Source organism: Motacilla alba, chromosome 3 (genome assembly GCF_015832195.1).
Source record: "Motacilla alba alba isolate MOTALB_02 chromosome 3, Motacilla_alba_V1.0_pri, whole genome shotgun sequence".
NCBI classification, from domain to species: domain Eukaryota; kingdom Metazoa; phylum Chordata; class Aves; order Passeriformes; family Motacillidae; genus Motacilla; species Motacilla alba.
In genome coordinates this window covers 6,770,300-6,788,951 of record NC_052018.1, presented here as the reverse complement: position 1 = coordinate 6,788,951, position 18,652 = coordinate 6,770,300, and the positions used below count along the sequence as shown (strand labels likewise).

General features: G+C 40.8%; 1 protein-coding gene across 2 annotated transcripts in view; it reads right to left on the bottom strand.

Annotated features, from left to right (window-relative positions):
- LOC119698785 (CD2 associated protein) overlaps positions 1–18,652 on the bottom strand; it is a 75,383-nt gene that overhangs the window by 49,028 nt on the left and 7,703 nt on the right. For both annotated transcript variants that reach the window (XM_038131310.1, XM_038131309.1), the window contains exon 2: positions 4,676–4,836. In XM_038131310.1, coding sequence (XP_037987238.1) covers positions 4,676–4,836 — 161 coding nt within the window. The remainder of the gene's footprint in view (positions 1–4,675; positions 4,837–18,652) is intronic.

Genomic DNA, 18,652 nt, shown 5'->3' with positions numbered 1-18,652 from the left:
CTACTGATTAATCTATCCACTGCTCCTCCCTCCTCCGAGTGACTGCCGTGAGCTTATGATCAAACTGGTTTTACTACCATGTAAAGCCTATTACTCACAATACAACTATTTACAAAACTAAGATAGCAATAAATGAAATAAAACAAGGAACTTCAGTTCTTAAAAAAAAACCTTCTCAGCTATGTAGAGACAAAAGCCTTAAGAAAATAAGCAGAAGGATGAACACCAAATCATCACTTTCAGTTATCAACACAACAGGTGTCTGGAGAGTGAATAGAATTACTCAAAACAAATAAATCAACAAAAAAGAATCTTAGTCCACCTTGTCAAAGTAAATGCAAAGAAGGAGTTAAGATCCATTGGGCCAGAGAAAAGAGGGAGGCCTGGGGGATTTCCTGAACGAGGGGAGGCCTGGACTCTTAATCTTTACTTCCAGAGAACTGTTCCTTCACATTATATAAAGTCTAGAAGCAAACAGAGCTAAAACCCAACCCAAAATCAAAAAGTCTTCCACATTCCACACACATTAATATCTCAAAAAACCTCACACATTCCACCTAACAGCATTACTACATTTCTCTAAATCCCATTGGAAACAAACTAATGTGTGCACATTTTTCACTGTGATGGATTTTAGAAAGGAAAAGCTGCTCTCAAAGAAAACAATAAAAGTCTGCTAGGTTCCACTGCTAAATCCTTTCAGGAATTTATGAAGTTGTTTATTTTAAATTGCCCATACAGGAAGAAGCAGAAAAATGGCAGTAACAATGTCAGAAACAAGAACTCTAATTCAACTCCACTCAAAGAGGATATGCACACAGTTTAAACAGGAATTTCAGACGAGGTTTTGTTAATAACACTGGAAACGTGTGCACTCCAAAATCCAGCTCTGCAATACAGGCAGAACACCTTTAAGAAGCTGCAGCACTGAAAACTGAATTCAAGGAAATGAGCTCCACAAGTAGGCAGTGCAATTGCTTGCACTTTTTTTTTAACCTGCTTGTACTCAACTGTACATTTACCACCATCTCCTGGTTTTAGGACTGCTTTGGACATCCCACATACAGAGTAGAGTTCACAGCCAACTTTTACAACACCTCCCACTCCCCACCCCACGCAGTGGCACTGCACAGTAGTATCTGAGGATGCTTCAGAAGCTTTATGGGGTTCCCCTTAGCTGAGTCTACCAGTTCTCTTTCTTTTAAAGCAAAATGATGCAAGTCAGCACCAAGAACTGCACCTTTTGGGACAGACCATCTCAGACTGCTCCTTATTAACCCAGCAAGTGATGGGCTCACAGAAAACATCCTGGTCCCAGATGGCACCAGGAACCAGACATCACCAAGCTCTGGTCATTTTCCAGGATCTCCCCATCAATATGCAAAAGACTTGGGTAGAAGCCATTAAAACAAAACCAAAAAGTTACAAGATTATGTTATAAGGTACCAAGCATCCACATTACATCAGTATCCACAAGAAGCTTCCATCAATTCCCTTCTCCATAGGAGTGTTTCAAAGTCACATAGGGCTTAGCACACCCACACTGTACAACAAATCAACCCAATTAAAAACACAGTCTCAGCTTCCTCTGCTGCACCTCTGACAGCAAAGATCCAACTGCTACCACTGCATGAAACAAGCTTACCACCACAATTTAAAATTATTTTGCATATTTAGAAGACTTGAGAAAAAAAAGGAAGACGTAATCAAAAATATATTTCCTGCTTTAACAACCCAAAATGAAGCTGACAGCACTTATTCATACTTCAGACAGAAAAGATGCATTTGCCAAAGCATGAGAAGTGGCATAAAATGGCAGTAAATCCAATGGAGGGGCAGAGCTCAGAAGGAGGGAACAGAAGGGGACTGATCTGCTTTAGCAGTGAGGATACAGTCTGAATCTGGGGCATCCAACATATTCAGGCAGCATGCAGCAATAATCCTCCTGTCCACATTTTGCTCGTCCTTCCAACAGGCAAGAAGCAGCCTTGTGCTGCCCAAGAGCCAAGGACAGTTTGCAGCTGGCACCAAGGCAACAAGCTCTTTTCCTGCCCTCACACAGGATGAAGAAGAGACAAACTAATAAAATTAGCAAAAACAAACTAGCTTGAATTAGAACCTTCCTCCCAATTCTCTTCCAGTTGATGAAAATCAAAGGCTTTTATTTCTTTTTAAAAAATAATTTATCTTCTCTAATAACATCTAACATTTGAAAAAGAAAACATGTTTATCTTTACCCAGCTTAATCTGTCATATTTATTATGTTTTTAATTTCACACATGAAGGCAAATCTAGTGGATAACACATGCACTTTCAGCTTCAAATTTTAATCTTTTCCAGATCAGCACAAATTAAAATTTGCCATTCATGGAGAGGCTATATCCCAGCCACGGCTCAATGCTTAACAAACCAGTGTGTATATATATGTCACCAATTAGCCACAAATTTAACCACATAATGCATTCAGGCCAGATCCTCATTTAATGCATGAAATTACACTCATAACAGGAGAGTAAGATGATCCTTTCAGGAAGTGATAAATATTTAAGTAGAGCCCCAGAATTTTGCAACCAAATATGTAAAACTTGGTGCAGCCTTTAGTACTGCCCACAACAATTTGTGCTCTCCGGTCACATTTCTGTGCTCTTTCAGACTTTTGTGCTCCTTCCCTTTCGTGTGGGTCATGAGAAGTCAGCAATACTCATCTCTTGTCAGCATCCTCACTGTTCTTACCACTCCCAATGGTGGTGGCTGCTCTCAGCAGCAAACAAATAAATCCATCTCTGCAGGGACTTTCCTCATTCACAGAGCCAAAGTCCAGTCCTGCTTGAGCTCATTTCCACCCCCTCCAGCAGGCCACCCACACCTTGCAGGTGTTCACAGCACACCAGGCCAAGAAGGGGCATTTGAGTTTAGCTGCTGAGGCACTTGCAGCAGTCTGGTCATAGTAATATCCCATAGATCCTGCAGCATGATCCAACAACCTACCACAGCAGCAAATGAGAAAGGTTTGAGAGGAAGCACAACAAATAAACAACAGCAACACACCACCAAAACACTTTTCTGCAACAGCTTTCCCAGAAATATTCTCTCAAACTATCACTACCTGTAAATTAACTTTTACAAAGAAACTATAATTAAATTGACCATGGAGAAAACTACACAACTTTCACCTCCCTAACAATTAGTGCTTTCCCATGATCTCACCACTGCACAACAGCCTTCCAGTCTAAACATACCATCTTGGAGAAAAGTTCCCAAGATCAGCCTCATAACTGCAGTCAGCTCCAGCACCAAGAAGGCAAGTTACCCCTGTTGTCATGAAACAAAGTGATCATTTTCTTCTACACAACTTCCCTTCTGCTTCTCCAAACTCCTAGACCTTCTAGAAAACTGACTGTCCCCTGTAATTCAGGACATCCAACCATGCCAAGCACATACGAACAGCTGGAAAGATAAAAATACCTGCAGCTGAGATGGAAATAATCAGGATGGAAATAATTTTAAACAGTTTATAAAAGCCACAGCTGCAGAAGGGCAAGAAAACACTCAACAAGCATGGTAATTAACACAGAAACATGTCACATGCGACCCATATTTGCAGCAGGACAAGTTGCTGACACACAAACCAGTAAAGAGACTGATGCTTTCTCCCGACACAGCACTTGAGAGCTAATTAAGAACATCAGCACAGTGATCATCAAACACCACTTGAGGTCAAATTACTATTTATACAGGACTCAAAATCCCAAAATGACTTTGAACTAAACTACCAACAACTTGAAAATGTTAGACAAGTGAAAAGCATTTGTACAAATTTTCCCTTGGTAGGAGACCCTCTCTGAGAACAACTGGATTGTTCCCATCAGTTTTAAAAGGAAAATCTTAAAACCTCTCACAGTAATCAGAAAATAATAATTTCACTTTTTCAGTTTTTCAGAAAAATTGTCAAATTTAAAGTAAGTGTAAAGAAGTGTTTATAGCAATGGACCAATATCCCCTTGGGTTTTACAATATGAAAGTATCACAGTAAGACACATTGGATAGGTCTGGTTTGCAAAGAATTAATTTCACTTCAAAAGAGGCAGGAATACCTACATTCACTTTGGACTATATGAAAGTGTTACACCAAGGAGTTTGCAGAGTCACAAAAAAGGCAGTGCCAGCAGCAGAGTCCAGGGTAAAGCAGAATTGCCCCTTCAAATAAAGCAGCTTGATCTAGGCTGAAGAATCCACATCAGCACAGCCTGAGGATGCAGTTTTTCATTATAGATGAGCTGAGCTGTGACCCCACTTTGCCAACTCTCTCATGGCTGGATGTCTTCTGTAGGGGTAGGTTTAGAGGTTTTCTATATTTTTTGTTTTTTAATCCATTCATCCCACTAAAGCAGGTAACCATGGTTACAGACAGCTTGGTTGAAGTCAGAGTGACACAGAACACATAATGTAAGGACACAGGCCAAAATAAACGCTAAAGTAAGAACAGACAGCAGAGCTTAAATTTAAAAAATCTTCAAAAGCATTTTTAAAAAAATGTCAGCACCATGAATGTCTTCCCATTAAAAAAACCAAACCCATCCAGTTACAAATACAACTTTTGTGTATTCCGACTATTTCAGTAACGATGACCCAGCCACACCATCACAGTAAAATCAAGCCAAAGCAGAAAACTCACCTTCACAAAATTGTCAGGGAACATGCCCCTTCTGCCATTTAACTCCCCTTCCAACCATCCTTCTTCTTCCAGTTTTTTCACATTCCTGATGATTTCCCCAACTCGGATTGTTAACTCATCATCATGCACTGCATCATAGTCATATTCCACAATATAGTCCACTAAAAAGGAAAAAAAAAAAACACGCACAATGAATACAACTCAGACTGGGAAATGCAACTTGAAAGCCGTGCATGTTCAAAAGGCAAACCTAAAAATGAATGCTAACAACACGCATCTCCCTCACAGCAATGCTCAGTTGTGAACTGTGACATTCCCACATATTTTTGAGAGGGAGAAACAATTGGATAGTCACCTATTAGAATAAAGTAAATTCAGGAATAGGACACCAGGTCATATTTTGGTGGTGGTGGGTAGGCTTTTGCTCATGTCTGGTGGAAGGAATTGCTGGCAATGTTTTTTTCCCCCACCAAGTTCCAGCGGAAGATTTACTAATTATGAATCACTGCCCACAGGGCAAGTGCTTCTGACTCAGTGCCCATTTGGGGTCAAGGATCAGACACTGTGTGTATGGTACATACTTGCAATGCTTTGTTAATCCTCATGCTTGAGCCTGCTACTATGTTTGCAAAAAAACTAATTGCTGCACACACACAATTTTTGCAGGTTTGATCCAAGAAATTCAATACAGCCAGAAGGTGTGTGATTGACAACATCATACAACTTAAATTGCAAACATGTAAAAAAGCACCCTCCTTCAGAGTCATTTAGTTTGTGTGAAGTAGAATAAGCAAGTGAGCTTTACTTTTGGTACAATTAAGTTTACTCAGAGGAGCACAGCAGTGTATTCACACACTTGTCCATCTGTTGCATGAGATCCATGAAAGTTGCTCACTGGCAGCTTAAGGTTTGTTTGGCAATAAAGACCCATTTGTTCATCAAGAAATTCTGTTCATGCCTGAGATTTCTACAGACCTGCAGCAATCAAATAATCTTCCTTCTCACTCAAATTCAGTCAAATATCCAGGCACTGGCAAATGTTAAAACACTGTCCTCACTGAAACCTCCCTCTCCTCTGCAGATCACAATGCACAAGAGCACAAGGTCAAAAGACAGAAATCCTGAAAGGTTGTACAAGTTTTTTCCCCAGGTTAATCTATTCTATCAGTGCATAATAATACCCGACAATTAATTTAAAAATGAAGGAATCAAACAGGAAAAAGCTTGTTATTGAACTTCAGGCTGCATTAAACCAATGTGTAATTCTGATCTGTGGGCAGTTTTAATCACAAGTGCAGCTGCAATGATTGCAATGAAGACTTTATCCTTCTGCTGCCCATGGACAGCCAGAAAACCCTTAGTAAAAAAAGGAACATGAAGATGTCATGAATGCAAGAGATGCTTGAATGATATGTCTGGCAAACTATTTTCTGAATGCACCCTTTAACAAAGGAACCAGTAGACATAAACGTGAAGGCTTAGTTTTGCCAGACTTAATTTGAAGACTTAGTTTAAAAATTTTCTTCCTTTAACAAAAAATAACCATTTTCTTCCTTATGAACAGAAGTCATCACCAGAGTTACCTGCCTATGATATGCACTTGGAACTTCTAGCACATGCTTTTTGTGCTGTAGACACTTATCTTTGCCAAATGTACTCTTTAAGCTTGTTTCAAAGCATCATATTCCCCCATTACCGCCTGCAGCAAGCAGAGTAGTTCTGTCTTGCTTCTGCACACAATTGTCTCTTGAGTGGCTGACAAAATATTGCCAAACATACAGGAAATTCTGGCAGTCACAAATCATAAAGACAACAGCCATTCATCACCTAAGAGTCTGCAAATGAAAACATCACCTTCCAACCCACTCAGCCCAGCCATTCTGGAAATCTATAAATGTAGAAGAATGTAAGAAATATCCACGTCACATATTTCTCTCATGATACACTGTTTTGAAGCACATTAGCAGATAGCATATATACATGCTGTTCAATATATACACTATAGAACAGCTTTACAAAGCTAAACATGGAAAATGGATCACAACAGAGTGTCAGTCATGGCAAATGCTCACAGCAGGGACTTGAACTGCCAAACACCTGGTCCCTTTTCCACAGCAGCAGCAGATAATCACACCCACACTGTGTCAACATGAACCAATTCTATTGAAAGCTTATTTATTCCCTTGGGAGAACGTTTCTGTATTTGTGTTTGAAATGCACAGAACATTCATTTGGTCACCTTTCCAGACCACAAAACACCTACTTGGTCATGCCAACAACAAATAGAGAACCTGAAAAACCTCCCAGTCATCATCCACATGTCTTTCTTTATGTTCCAAAGACAAATAGCAGTAAACAGACATCAGCTTCTTACACTTGAAATTGAGGTGCTGAATTTCCTCCTGTATTTGTGAGTGATACCCAAAGCCACCCTTGCTCTCATGGATACATAGACAAAAGAGCTATGAATTCTGTTGCCTCATGTGTGGAAGTGGAAGGGACCATGGGGAATGTCAAGATGTTTCATCCCATAGATTTTTTTCATATGATGGCAGAGGATCAGCAAGGAGCTACACATCCCACGTCTTGCTACCACGTGGTCCTCAAGAACAATTACAAGTTTTGCTTTTCAATATTAGCAAGTAGTTGAATCATCCAGGTGATGGGGAAGAAACCTCTGTACTGCCAAAACAGTCCAGATTAAATAAATCTCTGAAAAATACTAAAGTATAATATTTACCCAAGTAAAAACAGAGTCCAGCAATGACAGAAAATGTTTTTAAGGAATCACAACTCCTTATAATAACACTAACTAGAAATTACATTAGTTTACTGATTATACTTCTTAATGCTTGCACTAGTTCTGAATGCTTCAGGTTCTCATTTAAAAGCTTTACTCAAGAACAGGTACACTGCAATCAGTCAGCAGTAAGGTTGGACTCCAGTAATATAAGCTGGTCAAAACTGTTTTTAAAAATTCTCAACTGGTAGAAGGTGCAGCAGAGCTCCTCAGCAACATAAGCTATCAAACCCCCATATCTTACCTCACCTCTGCTTTTTACACTGCTTTCTCCTTTTCAAACCTCACTCAAATCAATTATCTGGAGCTTAAAGTCCGTAACGATCAAGTCTCAAATGAAAAATAGTCTTAGGCTTAAGCAGGAACACTGTGAGGTTTACCGTGCTTTTCTAGCACATCCAGAAACACTAAAGTTCACCCGAGAGGGGCAGACAACTTTCTCCTGAGTTTTCACAGTATCTGCATACAAGGAAAGGCTGAAAGAGCTGGTAAAAGGCTCAGGGATATCTCATTGATCAGGGTGTGGAAAAGACCAAGCAGTGCCCACTGAAAACACAAGAGGCAGTGGGACAAAATGAAAACAAACAAATGTCACAAATATATATATACAGACTGTCATCTGATGACAGCTTTCCAACATACCCAGGAAACCTTCCAGATGGTGTTTTTTGAAGGTTCTGACCCATTTTCAGGGGCAACTGACTGATTAAAATCAACAGAGCTACAAAAAAAAATTATTAACTGCACATATTTGCAAGAAGAGGGCTCTGTGGGAGGGGTCTGCTCAGCTCTTGCTTTTTAGTAAGATGACAACTCACTAACAAAACGAGTGAAACAATTAGGTTGGACATTAGGAAGAAATTCTTCACAAAAGGGTGAAAAGAGTGATCACGTATTGGAATGGCCAGCCCAGGGAGGTGTGTAAGGGAAGACTGGATGTGGCACTGAGTGGTCTGGATGGTGTTTGGTCATAGGTTGTATTCCATGATCTCGGAGGTCTTTTCCAACCTGGCTGATTCTGTGGTAAAACATACCAAACACATCAAAGCCAGTCAGCCCAGTCAGCACCTACAGACTATGTTATTCCCCACAGCACGAAGTGTCCTACCCAACACCTCTTTGACAAAACAGCTCCCACTGTCAGCCAAGACAGCAACGCTGCCTGCACCAGGCATTCAGTCACTGCTGGCACAGCTGGACTCCCCACTTGTCCAAACCTTACACAACCAGCTCTTCTGCCAACCACATCCCAGTGCCAAGGCAGAGGCCACGTCTCCCAAAAAGCATGGCCTCATTATACCCATCTTTTCTGATTTTAAACAAAGGATGACTTCAGCTACTCAGATACTTTCTGAAGATGCCTATAAGAGGTGACTAAGGCCCTCTGGTAGCCCTAAAACAGAAATCAAAACATAAATCAAGGAGGAGTGGAAAATATATCAAAATTCTAGCATGCCTGTGTCTTCAACAGAAATAGGCACTCATCCAGCCAAGAGCACAATTTCACATTCTTGGTACTTTGCTTAGGGTATTACAATGCTGTCACAACCCAGTGACTTTTCTGTAGTAGACAAAAAAAAGACAAACCAGATTTAAAATAAATTCCATTAAAAGCACACTTTAATAGCTTATACATTTTTTAAAAAGAGGGGAGAGGGATTCATCAGATAACTGAAATCTGTGTAGATACTGGGAAGCCTTGCTGAAACTTGCTGAAGGCCTGGAAGGACAGAGTCCAATGTGAAGCAGCAAGAATTGCTGCAGTGCTCCATAAAGGTCTCTTCAGGCAGGTTTCAGGCCAATTCAAAGTCATTTATTGGAACAACAACCCTGGAAATTCCTGTGACCTCCAGAAGTACCTTGCCAGCAGAACTGCAGTTGTATTAGAAACTGAGCTTTTGCTTTCCCAATTTATCACAACAGACAGTTGCTAGATGCCTAAAACAAACTTCATTAGTACTGCTATTTCCACCTGAACATTCATCATGTAAAACCTGCCAAGTTTAGTCTCTATAAAACAAAGCCTAACAATTTTGTTATTATGTATGAATAGAGTTACTAAGATATTTTATAGCAGACCAAGTTTAGACTACAGACAAAAGACCACAGAAGACACAATCTTACCTTTTTCACTACCATACTCTTCTTCACAACTGTTTCAAAATCAGGTGCTGAACTTAAAAAGAGTGATCTTTCCAACTGCTTTCCTACAAAAATGCTTCCACCATTTATGAGCTATAGGAATTCCAGCTGGTTTAATACTAATATAATAGTACATATTCAGCCACTTAAGATAGACCTTAACACTGAAAAAGTAGCTCAGGTGTTTAAACGCTGAACAATGAAAACACTTCCGTAAGTGTTAAACATAAGAGGTGGTTATAAGAATGTTTTCTTTCCACTTCAATACCATGTAATTTCCTGTCACCCTGACCTGAGCCACTGATGACAACCTAAATGCTTAAATAGAAAGGCCTGACAGACTTCCCACTGCCCTTAAAATTCTAGCTCCTGATCCCAAAACTGTGAGCTTTGTCTACAAAGCTCTCCTGTAAAGACACATGCACAAGGTGAGCACCAGGGTCTGGGAAGTAAAGACAAATCCCTCCTGGCCAATAGCTCCCACTGCTCTGCAGCCAGGCTCCCTCCAGGCTTTGCATCTGCTTCACACTCCTGATTACAAATGAGCAGAAAGACCGGTTCCCCAAAGATCCAAGTATTCCTTTGGGGTACAGATGTAGGTTTGCTGTCCCTCAATCTGAGTAGAGGAGTGCCTCACATTTCCCACTATCAGGGAAACCACTCTGAACACTGGTCTTGTGCAAAAGTCCTTCCCTTCCTTTCACACCCCAATAACAATCCAACTGAGGACAGCTGAGGGACTGAACTTTGAACAGATGGAAACATCCAGTACTTCCTACTTCCTTTCACATGGTGCTCAAAGAAGTTACATCACCAACAGAGTGGGAAAGCCACAAAGCTGTATTTGCAACATATCTTAAGCCAAGGATATTGTGATCCCCTGCTTTCTTCTTTGTGCATTCAGCGGTCCTTTCCTCTGGTTTCTGCTTAAATTAGTAGTTGTTTATAATACTGGTGAATCAGATAAAGAAAACAGCTCAAGAGAAAGCTTGTAGTGACAAATTTCTGCAAGTTTATCTCCTTAAGATGTCTCACTGCAGGGTCAGACACAGGACTGCTTCACAGCCACTTCAGATCACCTTCTACATCCCTGTTATATCCTAGATCAGGAGCACCCTGGAGCTCAGTGAAGCTCCAAACCACCCTCGTTTGTGGTGGTTCAGTTCAATGTGGAACAGTCTCACAAAGTAATCTGGAATTTTCACTGAAACTAAACCCAGTAATGCACTTAATGCACATTAATCTTTAACAGGCATTGTGTCCATGGGACAAGACTAAAACTACAATGATATAAAAATGTCCAAAACTTGAAACCTGAATTTGGTCCCTCACACGAGCAATTTCCCCCTACAGATCCACTCATCTTGCCCCTCACCACTTGCTGCTTTGCTCAAAGCCAATATCTGCCATAAAACCACATCCTAACATAACACATAATTGATACAAGGATTCCTGTCAACTCTGATGGTAAGGATGCAGTTCCATGCTATTAAGAAACTGAACAAGTGTAATTAGCTAATGGCAGCCACACAGCCCACACATATTTAACTGTACAGTCACCAGTTTTGAGCCACACCACACAGAAGAGCAGACATTTCTCTGAGCTGAGCCATGCAGAGCCATCACAGTCATGTTCCACGTGGAGGACTTACAAACAGTTGCATCACAAGGGCTACAGCAAGCATTAAGCATCACCAATGAGATGTTTTACCTTCACAGGAGCTCAGAAGGAGGTCAGGCGTCTCCTGTAAGGCCCCTGGAGTAGCAGTGACACATGGCAGAGCCATTTCCACCTGTGCCTCCTCCCAAGGGAGCCACCAGTTGTGCCAGCTCCAGTCCAGACAAACAGCTTTGTACCAAAGCAGTCACACCTCCTCCTGGCTCCTGAAGCTTTGATCCCATGTGCCAGCCAAGCAAACTCTGCTGCCACGAGGACAGGAAGTGGCAGAGGAGGTTCTCTGCAGTTTAAGATAATGCTGACCTAATTTATTCAAATATTGAACTTACGGTCTTATTTAAAGCAAAATGCTCAGAGCCATGAGAATTTTTTCATTAGTTTATAATAATACAACACAATGCCAATAAAATAGAAATATTTTCATGCCGTTCTATGTACATTTTCTTTTAAGCATACACAGTTAATTCCCAAATAGCTGTAAGCTAATAATCCAGTCATGGATTATCTCAAAGACAGAGAACCTAAATCTGTACAATTTATTAGTTCAGGTTGCTGGGCAAACAAACAATCCTTTCAAGCACTAAAGATGCCTCCAATACATACAAACATACAGTGTTGGACCCAAGCTGATTCTACATAAAACCAGCTCAGCTATGTCCACCCAGTCTCTGGAAGCACCATAAACACCCTGCTGTCACCCAGTGGGGACTCAGTTTGGATACAACAGGATTTGCCCTGTTTAAAGTAATTTCACGTTGAAGTGAGTATGAGCCTTCACTCTCCCTTCAACACACCCCATCTCAGAAGGCTCGGCAGGTTCAAAACAGCATTAGATCAGTGAGGGCAGTCAGACACTGCTGCACTCAGGCTAAATTCCCAACAAGCCCCTTTCCACTTCCTCAGCACATGGGCTGACCAGCCAGAGCTGTTGGATATGTGAGGGTTTACAAGACCTGTTAAAAACGTAGTAAGTACTCTCCAGTACTTACACTGAGTATATTTTAAACTGCTATGAAGATAGCTTTTAGGAAAAAAAGAATGAAGTCAGAATAAACACACACCCCAGAGAAAACCAGCAACAACAAGCAAACCAAACAATGGCAACAAAGCAACCTTGAAACTCCCACAATATCCCACATCTCATGTAAGCCTTTGCTTCCCCACTCTTGAGCTCCAACAGCCCAGCAACTGTCAGCTTCCTATGTTGATGAAGTGCTATGAACCTAAAGGGAAAAAAACTACCACTGCAAGAGAGGAAGGAACAAGCTGGCACAAATGCACTTCTGCTATTTTCCTCTTTGGTCTCACCACATTTTCCACTTTCTAATGATAACAGGCACCTTATTACATCCTTTCAGTATATACTTTTTTCCCAAGGTCTGTAGTGACAGGACTAGAGGCACTGGTTTTAAACTGATGAAGGGGAAAATTTAGATTAGACCTCAGGAAGGAACTCCTGCTGCTGAGGGTGGTGAGACAGCACCTGGAGCTCCTGGGGACTGTACTGTCTTGAGTTTGTGATTTGGATGTCAGTGGCACTGCAGTGAGAAAGTATTTCTGAGAGAAGTGTTTAGTGTCTGAAACTAATTTCAGTTTGGCCAACTTCTGCAGAATTTCCTATCAGCTGTAAAAGTAAAATCAAAACTGTAAGCAAGAAACCTCAGTGAGGGATATGAAAGATTTCATAGATTAAAAGAAATCTGTGAAAGTTACAGGACGTCTCTGAAAAAGAACATGCTAAATTTGGTAATTTATTTGTATATTTTACAACAAAAAACATTACAAAAGATTTGTGCCTGAATCTCAAGATAGTTTGGATGACCTTTAAAGAACATCCATGGGCAGGGACACCGGCCACTACACCTGGTTGCTCCAAGCCCCCATCCAGCCTGGTCTTAAACACTTCCAGGGATGAAACATCTGCAGCTTCTCTGAGCAGCCTGGGCAAGTGTCTCAAGTCTGTGACAAGGCAACTTGAATCAAGTTTCTTTTTCCTTTTCTTTGTCCACCCTGCAGTATCTGCTATTTGTCCTTACTTCTTTTGTAACTTGCTCTGTGCTCCATCACCTAGTTCTAGCACAAATATTTTCTGCTTAAAACAACAATTCCTCTACATCCATAGCTTGCCGAAAAAAAAAAAAAGGAAAACAAAAACAAAAATAGCAGTCTACCCTTGAGACAGTCCAAAGCCAGGAGACTCGGTTCTGTCAGCACAGAGCTCGTCCATCTGGAAGCCGCCCTGGATCCGCCTGGCATTTTTAGATTGGGTAAGGCAATGGTGCATTCTCCAAGATATGACTCACCATGCATTTTTAATACAAAGTTTGTGTTGAATTTTACAGCTCAGTAAGAATGCCTGATATAATTAGGAAAATGAACAGTTTAAAACAGTTTAAAATGTAGGCTTTTCCTCCCAAATTATTTCAACTAAGGAGAAACTCATTGCATTCTAACAGCAACCACCTCAAACATCAGTTTCTTGTGCTGGCTTGGGTGCAATCAGCAAGAGACTTTGGGAAGGAAACCAAACAGTATAGCAGAAACCCTGCCCAGCAGCCTGCTCTGAAAGACACAAACCACATTTGCCTCATTTTCCCACTCCAGGCTCCTGTAATTTCCTGGAGTGCATTATAGTGCTTAACACTGTATAAGATAAAGCACAACTGAAAATTGAATGTTTGTCAATTTTCACTCACCTAAAGCAAATTGTCTTCATACATACCCTCATAATTTTCCAACTGTGCTGTAGATGATAAGTCACCACTGACAACCAGATGGGAAGAAACATGTTTTAGGGATACCTCACTCCAGATTTATCAACTCTGGAAGAAGTACCCCATCATGTCTCCTCCAATAGTATCAGAAATACTTGTCTTAAACTCAGTCATAAATTTAATAAATGTTACAGTTGTGGATTTAATTTAACCCCCTACTTTTACGAGCAGAATTGCTGGGCTCTTCCCTTTACAGCCCAGGACATGAAATGCGAAGTATTAGAATAAAACCTCAACTGCCTTCAGGTATTTAATACTTTATAAGGATAGAGGAGAACAAAACATTTTGCCTGGGAAGTGACATGGAGCAGAAAGTGATGGTTTGTGCTGCATATTATTTCCTTCAGTCAGAGCAAGAAACCCCCCCAGAAATGAGAGGTGACACCTGCAGGAAAGGCAGCAAATGTCTCCACAAGCGGAAGTGAAAAAATGCTACTAATTCACATTGCAGAGAAAACCAGGGATCTTTGAGGGCACACGGGAACGTATTTAAAAAAACCACACATTTTCTGAAGCCATGACTCAGACACTGTTCTATATATAGATTTATGCCTCTTCCTCTGTTCCTTCCCTAAAGTTAATTTTATAACATCTATTTGGCAAAACATTCAAGGTGAGTCACAAAACACCAAATAACAAGTTCTGCTAAAACAAAGCCATGCCAAAAAGCACTGAAGAACAAAATAATCATACTTCATCTATATTTTGTTCAAATCCAAAGCACCAAATAAGCAGTGAAAGCACCTTGAGGTCAACACTGTATTTATACGTGTTCCCTTAAAGCCTTCACTAGGTAATTAGCTCACAAAAATAAGTTTGAGGCTGTTGCTTATCTAAGAACTCTTCTTACAAAGCCATTCCCCTGAAAAAAAAAATTGTCTTTGAAGATTTCTTTCTTCTGTCAGGACTCTACAGTACTATAAAAGCTTCAGCTTCTCCTACAGATTTTTTTTTCCAGGATTCTCCTAGCCAAAAAGGACATCATGATCATAGCCCCAGGTTATGAATTCAAGAGTTATGAAAACAAAAAAAATCTCTGAAAGCCTTTTGGGTTTAAATGAAAACTCCCTTTACGCTCCAAAGAAATGCAGAAATGCTTTGACAGACAGCCTACAATTTGGCACATCTCTAATTCTGAATGACAATTAGTACTTGTGCAAACATGGCAAGAATCTGGCTTTGAAATAAATTTACAAGAACTTAAAAGCATTATTCGGAGCATGCACAAAGTGTTCCCTTCATCTGCAAAAACAGACATGATGCAAGAGTCTGAATGGTCCCAGATTGGAATTTTGCAAAAACCACAAAATATGCTTAGCATTATAACAGGAACAAGTGTTTGTATCTGACTCCATGCTGTCAGGGCATACTAATTGTGACATAAAGTTCATTTACTTTTTAGTGTGGACATTTTAGTCAAGACAATAAACTGAACATCTGATAGAAAAGCACAGAAAGAAATCCTTATGAAATGGACTTTACAAAAGCCAGTCAAAACAGCAGATGCTCAAGGGCACCCTACAATCTCAATCAGACAGTTTTAAAGGAGGCAAAATTGTTTCATTAGGTCAGTTATGTTTTAAAAGTTCAGAGAGCAAGTCCTTCAAATATCTATTTCCATATGCATTTAGAAGGATTTAAGTAATTCTTATTAAGATCATTATTTCAATCTACATGGCTTGCAATGCTTCAAATCACAGGAAAATTGGGTTTGAAAAGACCTCTGGAGGTTACATATTCCAAACTGGTCAGAGCAAGGTTAATCCCAAAGTCAAATCAGGTTGCTCAAGGCTTTGTCCAGCTAAATTTTAGAAGCCTTGAAAGGATGGAGATAAAACAGCCACCCCAAGCGCCTTTTCTGATACTGATACTTTTCTCATCATAATTTTTCCACATTATTTTCAGTGGGAATTACCTCTGTCCTAACTTGCAGGCATTGGTTCATAAATTTTCACTGTGCCTCCAAGGAGAGTAGGTTGCTCTCTCCAGGCTACACCTAATTCTTGCACACCACATGCACCAGCCTCCCAACCACCCCCAACTCTCCAGCTCAGTGGCATTCCTGCTGCATTTGAGGGGAGGGAGGAGCAAAACTGGACACATTAATTTAGAGCCTGCCTGGGAGTGCCAGGGAGTAGGGAACAACCACTTCCCATCACCTGCTGGCTACTATGCTGCTCGTGCCCCCAGCAGACAGTAAGGTAGTTCATTACTACTGAAGCTCATCAATCATCCCCCACCCCAATCACTGTGGAGTTTTTTTAGGTACCTGGTCATAATCTTGAGCATTTGAAGAAATCAGTGTTATGTGAGCATCCCTACCTGCCCATCCTTCTGCTTCACTCCCAGTAATTCTTCCCCGGTACACCCACTTGGCTGAAACATGCCAGAAGAGCAGCATCTCTAAAGTAAGAGCTGTACATTTTTTATTTTTAGGGTTTTTTGCAGAGTCAGCACTGAAGCACTTAAATCCCAGTCCTTCCAAGGAAAAGACTTCAGGACTGCCCCAACACTTGCCCTTCTAACCTGATGGCTGTCTGATCACCAAATATGCAGCTTGGAAGCAGCTACAGCATGTGCTGTGTCTCACAGGGCTAATTGATAGTAACACCATGATTGGTATTTGAAGAATTTGAGAAGGGATCAGAGGCCTTACAGGAGTTCATGAAAAGCAGTCTGGGATAAAAGCAGAAAAGCAAGGGATAGCAGTTGCTGCCATCAGGAGACAAAGCACCTGAGGTAAGTTCACAGAAAGCCAACCCTCACCTCTGCTGCTCTCAACAGAGTCACTTGAAGGAGTAGTTTGGATTTCAGAAATGCAAATGAAATATTCTTGGTTGTTCCCACATACTCACAAGTACAGGCATAATCCTGGGGACCCAGCTACACACACACAAAAAAAGTGAAATCAAGAGAGAAGAGTCAGTAATACAACCTCAGCTTTTTCAAACACCAAGGTCAGGATTTACCACTTCAATCACTGCTCAGAACTGAAAAACCAGGATACAGCAGTGAACAGCAGGATCCAGCAGCTCTGTGTTGATGGGAAATCAGTAGAGTCTTCTTGCTTCATGGAGATGGCAGGCTGTGCCTTATTGCACTGACAGCACATCTCCTGTTTCATAAACAGCTTTATTTCATCTGCTGTTCATTCAGCCTGAGGCTTTCTGTTACTGGTTATCTATCAAGGCAGGTTTTCTCCTACAACCTACACATTAGAAGCTATTTACATTACAATCCATACATGTGCCTTATAGTTCTCTGTCAGTAAGGATGAAGTGCTAAAACTGAAACAGCAAACTCTTCCCACAAAATAAGCTTCTAGTAAGGTGATGAGCACATGAAAACAAGAGGAAGCAATTTCATAAACTCTTAATTGTGCCTTTACTTGACAACCCCACACTGGTAATTATATGTATATATATACATACACACATATGTATATATATATATATATACACATACACACATATGTATATATGTGTGTATAGCAGACAATGATTTAAAAAATGCCTTCAAGATCTCCTCAAGCTGCAAAGGGTGTCAACTGGGATAGTTTCCAATTCCCTTACTTCCTGACCCCACATCTTTATTCAGATACTGGTAGGCTGTAAAAGCAGACCCTGTTATATTTGGGGTTCTGATAATGTGATTATGTCAATGTAATGGTTTTTAGTATAATCTTCCACTTCACAGACTCTCCTTCCCTGTGCTGAAGGATGAGATGTATTTTCAGTAACTGCAGGTCAGGCAAAGGAAGTCCTGTATTTGATTTTCAAGAGCAAAACAGCACAGTTCATGATAATTTATCCTTAATTAAAAGGCTACATTCTGCTGTTTGCACTTCTCAAGAAAATCTGCTGCCTCTTTATCTACCATACCCAGGAGAGCATGGGATTAACATATTTGCTTTTATCTTCATGGCTTCAAAAGCCTTGCTCACCTCAGCACTTCCACTGCCCCACTTGCAGCACGGCATCTCATTCCACCTGGCTTCTGAACAGCACCAACTCAGCTGAACACAGCAAGAAGTGTTGTGTGGGACACTGAGGTTTCAAACAAACAGCCCATGGCCCACCCTGCAGACACTCATGCAGCTTCTAAGTCCTGCTAGTTTTGTCAAGCCTTGTACCAAAATCTCTTAACAAAAGGATATTCTTCACTTAACCTCTTTGGAAAGGGAAAGAGACAGGCTCTGCTTTTCAGGAACGACTGCTTTAGCCGCTTACAGAACCCAGAGTTTTACAGTGACTCCAACAATCTGAGGCGAAAGCAGTGACCCTGCATGGTCTTTCCCTACTCATTCTCATTTCACCACCTCCTCCCCTATGCTGGTCTCACAGTTGTGCTGCTCCAGGGTGTGTCAGTCTAGTTTGCTGCCAAATCAGCCAGCTGGTTCTCTTCCAGCTGGATTCAGCCTTAGCCAGTGTCTTGGACTAGATCATTGTATGGACACATGATCACTCAACCTGCCAAAAGGGGAGATTAAAGAACACATTTGCATTATCCAGGGATTGACCATACCAAGAAATGATGGATCTAGCGTTGTCCTGGCAGTTTGTTCTAGCAATTAATAACTTCCC